Raw genomic sequence first — 13166 nt, forward strand, 5'->3', positions numbered from 1 at the left:
TAAAATCCATACCCATTAATCATCTCATTTTTATGAGATGACCACCAACTGTCACTCTCTAAGGGCGCGTTTGGTTCACTGAATATTTTTTTATAAAGAATGGAATCTATCAACGGAATTAGATTCCAAAAGAATGAAATTTGATAGAATGTTTTTTGTTTTCTTAAAATTTTAGAGAATGAAGGAACCAAATTTCATCCAATAACCCATGGAATAAATTATCACAAGCATCTCAAACTTAAAGGTCAAAAGATATACACATAAGAATAACTAAAGGACCGTATATATAAAATTCACAAGATATGTTCAAAGATTCAGCGTAAAAACTCAGATTACATAAAACCTGATAAACCCTCTTTTTCTCCCTCAAAAACCCTAATCCAAACAAACAAAAACAAACCTTTTAATTTATTTTCAAGAAAGAAAGAAATTAAAAAAAAAAAAGATGAATTCTTTCACAAATTCACCAAATTTCGAAAACAATTTATTTCTACAAACTTTAATGGGAAGGCTTCAAATAAGGCCACAACAAAATAATCCATTACAACCACAACAACCAACATCACAACTTTTTAATCAAACCCTAGAGGATCTTTTATTAGATACAATTAACAATATTTCAGATGATCAAGATTCTGATGTTGATGATGATACTGACAAAAGGGGTAGGACCCAGTTGGCAAAAGAAGAATCTAAGCTTGAAAAAGAAGTTATCAAGATTATTTTGAGTGGAAAGAGTGAGGAAACTTTGAAGCCGAATTCGGGTCAGGCGGTTACGGTCGGGGAACATGAGCATCATATTTGTGTTGGGTATCATGTCGAACAAGGATCCGAGTACCGGGTTTGGGAATGGCATGGGCATATTATGTTGTTTGATGATGAGAATGGGTATAACCCTGAGTATATTTATGGGAATTATTTTGAGAGATTGAGAGGAAATGTGAATTTGAATGTGAATGTGAATGTGAAGAAAGATGATGAGAAAGTGGTTAATGGGGATGATGATGTTGATGATAAGGATGAGAAAAATGTGAACTTTGGGTTGAAGGAGTTGATTGGGTCGAGTGAAGAGTCTGGGTCGGGTCGGATTCTTCATCGTAACATGAATGCCGGGTCATCAAGGTTATCCTGACAATCCTAATCTTTTGTTCTTAAGAATTTTGATTTTTGTTTTGCCAATAAGTTATTGATTTCATGAAAGTATGCCAACTGGTCAAGTATAAAGTATTTTATAGGTTACTTTTATATGTTTACGTATGGCCGGCTCTACCATATATGTGAGCTAGGTGTTCGGCCTCCACTTTATAAAGGTATTGAGTTTTTCCAGCTATCGAGCTTGGATATCTTCAGTTTTGGACTTATGTTTACGTTTTCTAACTAGCACTTGCAAAAAATGAGAGTTTGAGGTCCGGGTAAAGTCTTTTAACAATAGGTTTAATAACAAATATAGGGTTTGAAGTCCAGAAAAGGGAGGAGGGTTGTTAGAGACTTCAGAAAAAGGCCTCCAAAATAGGTTTTGCTCAGGGCCACCAAAAAGCTTTAAGCCGACCCTATGTTTACGTTTTGGTCAAATTTATTGGTTCTTACAATTCATGGTGATTTTTGTTACTGACCTGTAAGACTGTAATGAGAGGCCAAGGTTTTGGTTGGTCTAACCTTTTCATATAGATGAGTGACTTTGAGCATATAGTCTTGTTACAGATTGTTCTTTGGATCTCATGATTTTTGTGCTCTTAGATGTTTTTCTTTGGTGTATTTGATATCTGTTAATCATGAAATGTGTGCTGTTTGGTTCATCTGGATGGTAATTAGTAGGTGAACTGCTTCGGTTAGGCTTCTAAGTTTGATAGTAGATACTCTGGGAGCATGTTTTTGAGGATGTGGTCAAGTGATGCTTATAGTTAATTAGTTTAAGCATGATATTGCTCTATGTAAGTTTTATGTCCTTATTATGTAATCAGTATTGGTTTAAGCATGATAGAACTCTGTTTCCGAAATGTGGCTCTAATGGGTTACCGATCATTACTAATCTTAGCAATATTTCAATCAGGTTGGCGTGATTTGTAACTGTGAATGTATCTTTCAATTTAACGCTTTCTCTAAATGTGAGTATGCTTAGATGTTCTAATAACATTCTCATGTAAAGCAAACAAGAACAGTTTATGTGTTACATAAAGTGTTCAGTAAACAAGAACAGTAATTTACTGTCACCACTTTTTATAATATTTTCTTGAAGTAGAATTTCTTGATCATATATATCAAATGGTCCTCTCTCTGTCTCGTAAATTGTAATGTAATAATTACATTGTTCAACTAAAACGTCTTTGCCAAATATGTGATATATACATCTGTAGAACAAACATAAAGTACTCTTTTGGACCCTCTTACCCAAATCCATACCATCAAGCTTTCTGTGATCTTGATAATGGGCAAATACGCAAATTCTATTTTAATTCTTTCTAAAACAGAAGTTCCGTAGTCTCATGAAACTTCTAGTAAAGATGATTGCAGCTATAAAAGGATTGAGCGGATTGTTTCTTTTGGAAGAATTTTATCAATAATCATCTACAGTCGTCATTGCGTGTGGTTTTAAGTTAAAAGACCAAACTTCAAGTCTACCAAAAGGAAAAAGTGTAGAAAAAGCAAATAGAAGTTGTTTTGATACTAAATGTCATGGAGAAGATTGATGATACAATGAAGTATACTTGAAATTATAGAAGTTATCCCTTTTTAAAGGGACACATGCTTTGATGCATACATGTCTTTTGTTTGTCCAGCGTTTATGCTTGTTTTATTATTTTGGTTAAAAGAGGAAAGGGAAAGTATAGGTCTTATGGCTCTTTGTGCATGAAATTTTTGGTTTTTATCCCAGAAAGAAGTATAACTCAGGAAAGAGTTGGTGGCCAGTGGCCACTGACTCAGCGAGTGACAGAGATCAACGAAAACTTGATTAGTTTCATATGTTCTGTTTTTATTTTAAATTGTTGTCACGTCATATGAATAAGAGTCATAAAGTCAAACCTATGAGTGACAACCATCATAAAACCCTTATGATGATAGGTTTAAAACCACTATTACTTCTAAAAGTAACCTGTGTAATTGATGCATGAACTTTTTTTCCTCTGATAATATTTGCAGCATAAAAATCCAAATAAAAAACTTTTAATTCGTGCGATTTTAAAAAAATATAAGTAGAGCTTATTAAAGGCAAGATGAAGGCTGGGTCTTCGAGGTTGTTTTGAATAATTCCAAAATTTTATTCAAGTAATCTCATAATCTCATTTGGCTTTCTACTTTACTAAGCAAGTACAGTTTGGAGAAAAGATGACCACTGCTTTGCTACTATGGTGTCTTATTAGCCATTAGTTTTTGACATTTTGTCATAGTTATTGATTCTTGCAACCATGACAGTATTAATTTAGTTTTATGTTTTTAGAAAGTAATTCACTTTCACATTTATTAGTAACTTGGGCATCCATATAGTATCTTGTTAAAGAGTGTTCTAAGAAATTCTTTAACTTACTAGGCCTTTTCTTGATCACGCTTTTTGTGATTGCCTGGTTTGATATTTTCCTTGGCTTATTAGGAAAGCATGCTTAATATGCAATTAGTGCAATAATATTTGGGGAGTTAGATATTATTCTTGCTTGAGATGCAATTGATGATATACGCCTTGTAGCTCTAATGGGTTACAAAATTTTATGGTATTGTTAGATAGAAATCTTGGCTATATTTTACGAGGATTTGCTTCTTGTAGCTCTTATGATATCTCATAGCTATGTTTTCTCATTGGATGTACACAAATTTAACAGCTGCAACTTTTATTGGGAGGAAATTCTTTTCTTTTGGAAGAATTTTTTTGCTTCAACTGACATCATTTGGTATATGCTCTATATGCTAACGTGCATTCGTATTTCGGTAGAAAAAGCAATAATGAGTTTAACCTGCGAAGTTAATTGAATATCTACAATCTCATTTAGATCATCTCAAAGCAGCTTGAAAATTGTGCTTGTTTACTGCCTATTTACACTATACTATAATGAATATGTTTACATTTAGTGGTTGCAGTTGATATCACAGCTATAACTTGCATTCTAACTTTTTGTACGATTGGCAGAGTCTAGGCAGTCAGCTTGTATAAGGGACAGTGAGGATTCCCTTCTATTATCGTATGCTCTGATCTTTGTGGAGACCATCTTCCATCGCAGATCTGGTGTTCGAATAACATTCCTCCAACGTAGGTTCTTAGAGCAAGATCAAGATTTTGATGTATCCCGAGCAGATGATATTTTATTCTATGTCCATAAACACATTTTACAGTACTCAAAATGCTCAATGGAGTCGTCCCTTTTATCGTTGTTATAAATGGAAGCTTTGTTTGTTAATCATTTGAGTTTTGCTTATGAGTGACTCTAGTCAAAATTGCACTGTTTAAAGGTTTCTTTATAATCAATATCAGAACAATGCATGGAGCGTGCAAATGAAATGCACGTCAATGTATCATTACTTACTGTTGTTTGGTAAAAGGCTCTGGCTTCAACTTCCTGACTACTGAGATTCAGTTATATTCTGGCTTGCCAAATGATCTTTCCGATCTCATTTGATCAAAATATTTCATTGATCTCTCATTGTGATTAATATTTGGAAGTTCATTGTGAGTTTAACAAAGAATGATGTAGACTTGGGTTATTAGTAATAATATCCGACTAGTGTCATCAATTATATTTTGCATCTGCCTGAAAGATGTTCTAAAATAACAGTTATTTTTAATAACTTTTACTCTTTTCATCTGTAAATATTTGATTACATTGGTGTGGTACTTTGGTTAGTGACTCTAATTATAATGATGCAATATAAAATGTTACTATCATTTGTTTTTAGAATCTGGATTATACGTTGTGTTAACATAAATTATGAACTGTTATTTTTGCTAACACAACGTATTTAGAAAATATCTAGCATGATAGTTGACCAGTATTTATTTATGTTATGGTAAGAGTTTAAGAATAGAACACATTTGATAAAAGTCATACAAAGATCTATGTAATAATTTCATCATCAGAATATCTTCAATGGACCAAGTGAAATTTGGATTCCAAGTCACTCTTTCGTTCATTTGGTTCGACTGGAATTTAACTGGAAATTGTTGAATTCAAACCTTTAATTATCCTTCAGGCAATATCAAACAAAGCAGAACCAGACCAAAACGAACAAAATGTACCAGATTTTACCAAAATTTGCATAAAACAGTTGGTCATGTTGGCAAAACAGAAAGCATAGCACAACAAATATATAGGTGGTTTCATTGGATAACCAAGTAAATACAACTTCCACCTAGATGTATCTACAAGAACCAAGAGATATCAATGCCAGATAAGATGTGTTTTTCCCTCCACTTTCAACCTTTATCAATCAACAAAACTTCTATAATTTTCTTGTTTATATAAAGATTGTAAGAAAAGAATACACGTGCAGAAAGCTAAGCTAGGTGGCCTCTGCAGTTGATGACAGGTGGAAGCTCGCACCATATCGATCGACAAAAGTACCCCCACAAAAAAGATCTGGCATCCCCAGATGGAAGTCGATAGCACTTGTCTGGATCTCTGAAACATGGATTACTTCCTGTTTGTGTTCAAATAACTTGAATCCCATACTTTTATGAACTTGTTTTTTGTCTTTACCTTTACTTCCTCGTGATGATTTACTTCCGTTTTTCTGCTTAATCTTGTACTTCTTCTTACCCTGCTTATGAGGCCTGTTAATTGACGTGTGTAAGGATGGGGCGGGAATTGGATCATAGACGTCTGGGGCCCACTTCACGGTCAGCTTATTGGGTGGAGCCGCTCCACGTTTCTCACGACTACCTTTCATGGCGGATACAGGCTTCATAGGATTCTGTAACAATTTATAAATGCTCGCTCGTTAGAGTTCAACAGTCAGCATATGTAATATTTGCACTTTCTTTTACATAGTAAAAAGGCGGAATTGAACTTCTGGCGGAAATCCCAAAATTAAAATGCAGAATATCCATATGTAATGCAGAAACCAAAAGGGGAAAATAAACCCAACTAGTGTAAGAATTACAATTTTCAAGTTTATATAGGATCAGCAGCGAATGTTAGTCAACAAATCCGATATTTATAGCATTAGTAGTAATTAAGTATACATAAAAGTAAGATACAAATAGATAGCAATTTAGATCCATTCACTTATGAGTTATGATTGGGTCGATTTGGGTTATGTTCGTCTGAAGTCATCCAAAGAGTAAAAAAAAAAAAAAGGTAATTGGATGGAAACCCCTTGATCCCATGTATCATTTGGTACCCACTAATCCCCCAGCCAGGCTAGTGTCAAGGTGAATCTCAACCACTTAATAATCCCATGATCATCTCAAGTTTGCCTTTGGCAAGACTCGAACCCATGACCTCTCCTGGAAAGTGGCGGCTGGTGGCCACTAGGCTATTACCTAGTGGTTAAGTCAACCAAAGAGTATGGTAATGCATACGCCTTATATCACCACTTTCAGAAAACCAGATTAGTTTGTAACAATATACTCTTTAGTATTTATGTTCAACACACAAATTATTTATAAAAATTAACTGAAATATCAGACAAAACAGTGTTTTAAGCCGATCAAACCCGCCAACCCATTTTGAGCAGTACTAGGCCTGCCCAGTTTGTAACCTCAAGGAACAATGCACTAAAATCCAAAGACAAAAAGTTGATACTTACAGGTAGAGATTGCGTACTCGAGCAGTGAGGATCAATAGATTCAGCATTATCATCATGTGTTGAGACTTCACGGGTTATAACGTCATCAGCATCATTCATTCCCCCCTTAAGCTCCCCTCCTACAAATGCTGCAGAAGAGGACAACATCTTGCTTGAACAAGAGAATGTAGCACATTTATTAAAAAGATTCTCACGGGCCTCGGTGATTATGCTACTGAGATGAGCCTCTTCGCACTCATCTTTTATCTGAGATATTACATGCTCATGAGTTGGTATGGAAGCCGAACCCACTTCTACATCATCGTGAATATTTAGAAACTTGGCTGCGTCATATGCAAGTTCATCCACCGAAAAATCACCCATGAGCCTACAACTGGATTCAAGGGTGTCAACATCCATATAGTACCCATGAAGGCTACTAACATCATTTACTGGCATACCAATGTGAGAGCAAATGTCCATTTGCATCAAAATTAAACTGCAAAAGAAATGTAATAATTGTGAATCCAAAAAGGTACACACTACACCAAAGTAAGAAGTTGAATGACACATTAGTCTTAGCCTAGGCGTCCGGTTGGGCCGAGACTCTCTTGGGATTTTTTTAAGGTCTGCCTATTTATATCTTTTCAGATTTGCATAACAGATACATACATATATCTGGTCCCAAAAAAAAATCCACACGTCTCCGGTATATACACATCTTTACCCTTGCTTGACCTGCCAAATCCAAAGGCTTTGTTTGACCGACAGAACCCGAGGACATGCACCAACCATCCCGGTCCACTGGTTCGCACGATCCTGCCTCCAGGGTTCTTGAAGGCATCGTCGGTATCAATACATATATATGGATATTCATATGCGAAATCAGGCTTATATATGAACATGTTAGTGCATAAACTGTATAAACCACACATCCAAGCACATATGGCTCACACATGCACCAATATTGGCAACGAAAACTCAATGTGCTACACTGGCTAGCACATTAGTTGATTAATCCAGTTGCCTCATGAATCCTTTAATAGAAATGCATTTTAAATTATGTAGACCAAGACAACCCCTTGCATCCATGGACAAAGAAAAAGTTGAATCTTATGAATGATATCATCAAATGTGAAATTAGATAACGGTAAAAAAATCACTAGTTAAGTAAAAGAAGTATCATTAACGAAAGATACTACTACCCTTCTTTCATAAATACCAATAATCTATGTCTCATTTACAGTGATACATCTATCTTAATCAAAATGACAAAATGATCACAATTTCAGACTTTTTGTTAGGCGGGAAATTGAAATATAAAATAATAAGAACATATGTACAGACTTACATAGTTGAAATAACTATAAACAACAAAGCGGGAATGAGGGAGCTGATTTCTTATATAATAATTCATCCTTATCTGCAATTTCAAAGTATACCAATTCTGGAATAGAATCGTTTACACACTCAACTATATCCAAAACAAACGGAATATAGAAGTTAAAAAAGTTGAAATAACCTGCTACCATACACCTTCATTAAATTCTTTCATAATCATGATAACCATCATTCCACATGCACCGTAAGAGAAACAACAAAATCTAGTTGATTACCAATCTGGCATATTATGCTACACATGTACAAAATGGATAAATCTAGAAAAAGAAAGGGTTTGATCTTTAAATGAATCATTAATTAAGCTAACAACATCTTCATACCACATAATTGGATCATAAAGTGTCATCTATAATTGCACTAATAAGATATAGACAAAATTGGGCCTGATGTCAGGGTCATGATTGTTGCATCAATACGTAAAAAACAATGCCCAATTTGGGCAAGGTTATTATATACAATCGGGGCATATTTCACCACGGTGGTGAAGAGGTAGTGGTTCACCTCAATTTCACTTAGAGTTGTCTATTACATACTTACGTACGCATACGTAAAATGCTATTTTGGTGCTAAAAGCAATAGTCCATGCCATGCTACTATATATATGTTTATTATGGCTTTCTAGAATTGACAAATATCAATACCTATTTGGAGGATACCAGTAACCCCTAAAGCCTATATCATGAGTTCTAATACCACCAATGCAAACATATTTTTAACCAGTAGCTCAAAAATGAAGCAGTTCAGTGATTAAATTAGTTGCTAAATTTTTAGAGCTAAAGATTGCAAAAAAGCTGAGCTCTTCCCTTTTATTTAACAGAAACGACATGAAGTGCTGCGTACATAAATATATAGAAGCAAACTTCAAGTGAATTTTACATATCATATATTAGCTTGTTACTGCAACATTCAAGTCTTATAACAGAAAAAGCTCAAGCAATTTACGTAGCAGTGAAGCACATGGCACCATCATAACCATAATGATTTAACGGAAAGTTAACTTATAAATAAACATGTTTTCATTCTCTTAGAATGGAGCTCCCCAATTCATATGTACATATCACTTCATAATGTTTTGTACAAAATCGAATAGCAGTCCCAATGATTGAAGTAATTCAAAATAATCTTGGTTTACTGGATAACGAATCGATTCCGTCCTACTAATACATAAATCATTACACCTATCGACTCGACTAGATACATAAACTATGCATATAAAGTTACAACAAGCTCCGTAATCCATACAAAGATAAACAATGCATTTATAAATTCACAAAATGGAGGATAGTTGAATGTTACCTTCTTTTTTTCGAGATATATCCAAACACAAACTTAACGAATGGGGAACCACGAGAGCTTTAAAAATGAAGAAGAAACCGATAAAAATTTGCAGTATATAAAATCGATAATGATATAAGGTTGAAGGTGATTAATTGTTGGCTAAGATTACCACCACGACGATCACTATTATTAATAATACAATAATGATGATTAAGATGTTTTAAACGATTATTAAAACCATTATTATTATTATTACTGTTGTTGATAATATAAGAAGGTCGTTGTGTTGATAATAATTCGATTGAAGGCACCGATTGCATTGTCCGATGCTCTTCAAACCCTGATTATTATTATTATTATTATTTTAGAAAGAAAGAAAGAGATTAATAATAATTGATCACCAAACAAACCCAAAATAGTGTGATCGATGCGATTGATCGCTGAATTGAGATGGAAATTTATTATTAGAGACGGGACATGAATGATTTTGGGGGAGTGGTGATCTTGAGATGATGTATATCTATATTTGGAAAGCAAAGAGAAACTAAGAGATATTTGTGTTGTGTGTATAAAAATACAGAATGGATAAGGTGCGTGTGTATTTTTGGAAATATTTTGCAATTACACCCCTTTTGTCATGTGGAGTTCTTCATTGTGTTGTATATCTTCTTTTTTTTTTCCTAACATTTTTGTTTGCCGTCCTGCTCTTGATCAGGTTCCTACTTACAAGACGCGTGAGATTCGAAATTGTGTGTCGGGTCGACTTTATGCAGGCTATGTGAGACACAGATGACTATAGATATAGATCACTTGATTTGTTACTATTCGTGTTTAAAGGCCGTTTGGAATCAAAATGGTATATACTAAAAAGTTAGAACGCATTTTTTTCTAATCGGTTAGGTGTGCTTATTAGAATTTATGACAAAGTTGGATTGGGAAAGAAATTTTTTTTTTGAAGGATTTCACAGGTATAATATTCGTTAGGTGTTGTTGGAAGGTTATGAACGAAAAGGTTTTTGTAGCGACAAAGTTTTTTTTTGATGTCAAAGCTATTGGCTTCTTAGAGTCTACACAACGCCAGACACATATATCGGCGCCACATAAGTGTTTTTTTTTTTTTTTTTTTGGCTTTCAAGGACGTGCCACCTCAAAACACCACAAATACCAAGACTAGTAAAGGTCATACTATACAAAAGATATAAAAAAAATAAAAAAAAACAAGACTACCATCTTTGAGGGGACAGACGGACAAAAGATGAACCAAGGACACATCTGGGCCAACGGTGTTGTATTGGAGGACAGACAAAGGATGAGTGGGAGATGGAGCAATGTGTAAGCTTTTATGGTGTAGAAATAAATGTTCTTGGGATTTAGCTCAATTGGACATTTAATGCCCTTAATGTCTTTTAGCCAAATGTTGGTCACGGGTTATAAACCATTGAAATGCATATTGAGAAGTACTTGTCAATGAGGTGGGACATGAAAGTTTTTTCTAGCATTTAGCTGGTTTCCCTCCAAAACGGTAGAGGGACTTCCACTGCCAATCATGCTCTCGGATTGACTGTGTTGGTTAGGGGTGTTCATTATTCGAATTAACTAAATAATCCACCCAATCCATTTGACATTTGTATTATTTGGATTTGGTTTGGTGTTTGGGTGAAACCGAATAAGAAAGTTGTTAAACGGTTTGGTTTTGGTTTTAAAAATTTTAAATGGGGCCCAACCAAAACCCGATTAAGCATTTAACGTTTAATAAAAATTATAATAACCTAATTTAAATGATATGAATACGGCTCTAATTATTTAAATACGTTGTTCTACACATCTAAAAGCATATAGTTAGTTGAATAACCTTACATGAATAAATAAAATGATCTAAATTGACATTCGAATTGCATGATTATTTAAATATATAAAATAAAATTTTGAATAGCATTTTTTATTTGGGTAATCCTGAAACTGACCAAATAACCCGAACTTTATTTGAGTGGTTTGGATTGGGTGCTCATATATATGGATTGGGTATTGGGTGGTTTTCTCATTCTTAAAAAACCGAATAACCCAAACCAAATAACTCTATTCACCCAAAACCCGACCAAATGAACATCCCTAGTGCTGGTGATGTGGTCGATCTCTACCAGACGATGAAGATGCATGTCGCTGAGTGCAATCACCATTGCTGTTAAAAAAAGTAAATTGAAAAAGATTGGAATGGTTTTAATGAATTACTAGCATCGTACCCGCACGTTGCAGCGGGAATATCATTAACAGGATGCAAATGAAAGAAAGAAAGAGATATTGAGATAAAATTGCGTTTGTATGAATGACTACAAATGAAAAGGGGGGAGTTTTCTTGTAGATGGTAGTTTAGACATTTTCCTCCATGTAACTTTCAACACGGGGCTATTTTTTTATTATGTAATATCTATACTACTTATTAAAGAAAATACCCCCCATGTTAAAGTTACATGGGGGGAAATGTCTAAAATGCCCTTCCATGTAATATTTTCATGCCCTTAAAATATGTAATATTTTTACTTACACTACCTATTAACATTAATGATTAAGTTATACTATCAATCCTTTATTTTTTAAAATATCCCCATTAATAATCTACATCAATCGACGTCTCATCTACCACAAATAGTCGCATCTACCACCACATCGTCGCCGCCACGACTACCGCCGCATTGCGCGGGTAACGTGCTAGTAGATATAGAAGATATTGATATGGTAGTAGTAGTACGTAGGGGTGTTCATCAAACTGTCAAACCGTGAAAACCGGACCAAACCGGGGTATTTAGATTGGTTTGGTCGGTTTAAGTTGTTAAAGTCTGGTCTGACGTTTTAAGTTTTGAAAAACCGGGTTCCTTGGTCCGGTTACGGTTTGAGCAAAACGTAAACCGTCAAAAACCAGACCGGACCAAAACATATATATATATATATATATATATATATATATATAATATATATTTACTTCACATATTCATCAACTTTTACCAAAGATATTCTATTTAACATTTACATATTAGTAGTATGCGCAATATATTACCAGGTATTTTAGTTCAGATATATTGTAAAAGACTTTTTGGTAGACAATTATAAAATATTCTATTAAACATTTATTTATATTATATAAATCTATTTTTACTTTCATTCTTTCCTATTTTTAATTTATTTTTTTTATTTTTTCATCTTCATTACTCCATATTTTTTCATTCAAAGATTAAAATTATAAGCCTCGAGTCCTTTATTCCCTTTAATATTTCATATTTTATTAGTATAAAACACAATATAATTGTAACTTAATTAGTGCTTTTATTAATAATGTTAAGATCATGATGTTCGTGATATCTATTTGTGTAATAAAAGAAAGAAAAAAAATATATATACGGAATATATGCATAAAGTTATTTGGAGATAAAAATGAAAAGAAAAAATGATCATGAAACCGTTGAACCGGTCAAACCGGATCGGCTTACATGGTTTGGTTTGGTCCGGTTAGACAACACACTTGGTTTGGTTTGGTTTAAAATATGTTGAAACCGCGAATCCTGGTTTGATTTAAGATTTAGTCAAATCCGGACCAAACCGGACTACGAACACCTCTAGTACGTTAGAGTAAAAAATTAAACCTAAATCCAAGTAAATATAAAATCCTAGTAAATATAATTGAGTGGGCTTTGCTCATTTGAAAGCCCAAACTTACAGCCCAGTTGTGAATTCGAGTGTCATATAATAAGTCATACACACAAATAAGTGAAAGAATAACACCA

The 13166-nt window shown here is 34.0% G+C and overlaps 2 protein-coding genes across 3 annotated transcripts; one reads left to right on the plus strand and one right to left on the minus strand.

The window, feature by feature from the left end:
• Positions 1-335: 335 nt before the first annotated feature.
• Positions 336-4385, plus strand: LOC122581442. Its single transcript, XM_043753678.1, has 2 exons — positions 336-1122; positions 4118-4385. Exons 1-2 carry the CDS (start codon positions 446-448, stop codon positions 4122-4124), a joined length of 684 nt encoding a protein of 227 aa, XP_043609613.1. The 5' UTR covers positions 336-445; the 3' UTR covers positions 4125-4385.
• An 892-nt stretch (positions 4386-5277) lies between these two features.
• Positions 5278-9895, minus strand: LOC122606355. Of its 2 annotated transcripts, XM_043779298.1 has the most exons (3): positions 9409-9895; positions 6733-7210; positions 5278-5895 (listed from the first exon to the last, which is right to left on the minus strand). In XM_043779298.1, exons 2-3 carry the CDS (start codon positions 7198-7200, stop codon positions 5485-5487), a joined length of 879 nt encoding a protein of 292 aa, XP_043635233.1. In that variant the 5' UTR covers positions 7201-7210; positions 9409-9895; the 3' UTR covers positions 5278-5484. The 2 variants fall into 2 exon arrangements, with proteins under 2 accessions (XP_043635233.1, XP_043635231.1); XM_043779296.1 differs by lacking the exon at positions 9409-9895 and having other exon boundaries at positions 6733-7869.
• Between the last annotated feature and the right edge of the window lie 3271 nt (positions 9896-13166).

The sequence above is a fragment of the Erigeron canadensis genome, chromosome 1, assembly GCF_010389155.1.
Source record: "Erigeron canadensis isolate Cc75 chromosome 1, C_canadensis_v1, whole genome shotgun sequence".
NCBI classification, from domain to species: Eukaryota; Viridiplantae; Streptophyta; class Magnoliopsida; order Asterales; family Asteraceae; genus Erigeron; species Erigeron canadensis.

Bases quoted from the DNA above. Each gene is read 5' to 3' on its own strand.
- LOC122581442 (XM_043753678.1), top strand. From the start codon at position 446: ATGAATTCTTTCACAAATTCACCAAATTTCGAAAACAATTTATTTCTA.
- LOC122606355 (XM_043779296.1), bottom strand. From the start codon at position 7,284: ATGTGTCATTCAACTTCTTACTTTGGTGTAGTGTGTACCTTTTTGGAT. The intron at 5,896-6,732 runs GTAAGTATCAAC...AAATTGTTACAG, and splicing joins CGAGTACGCAATCTCTACCT to AATCCTATGAAGCCTGTATC.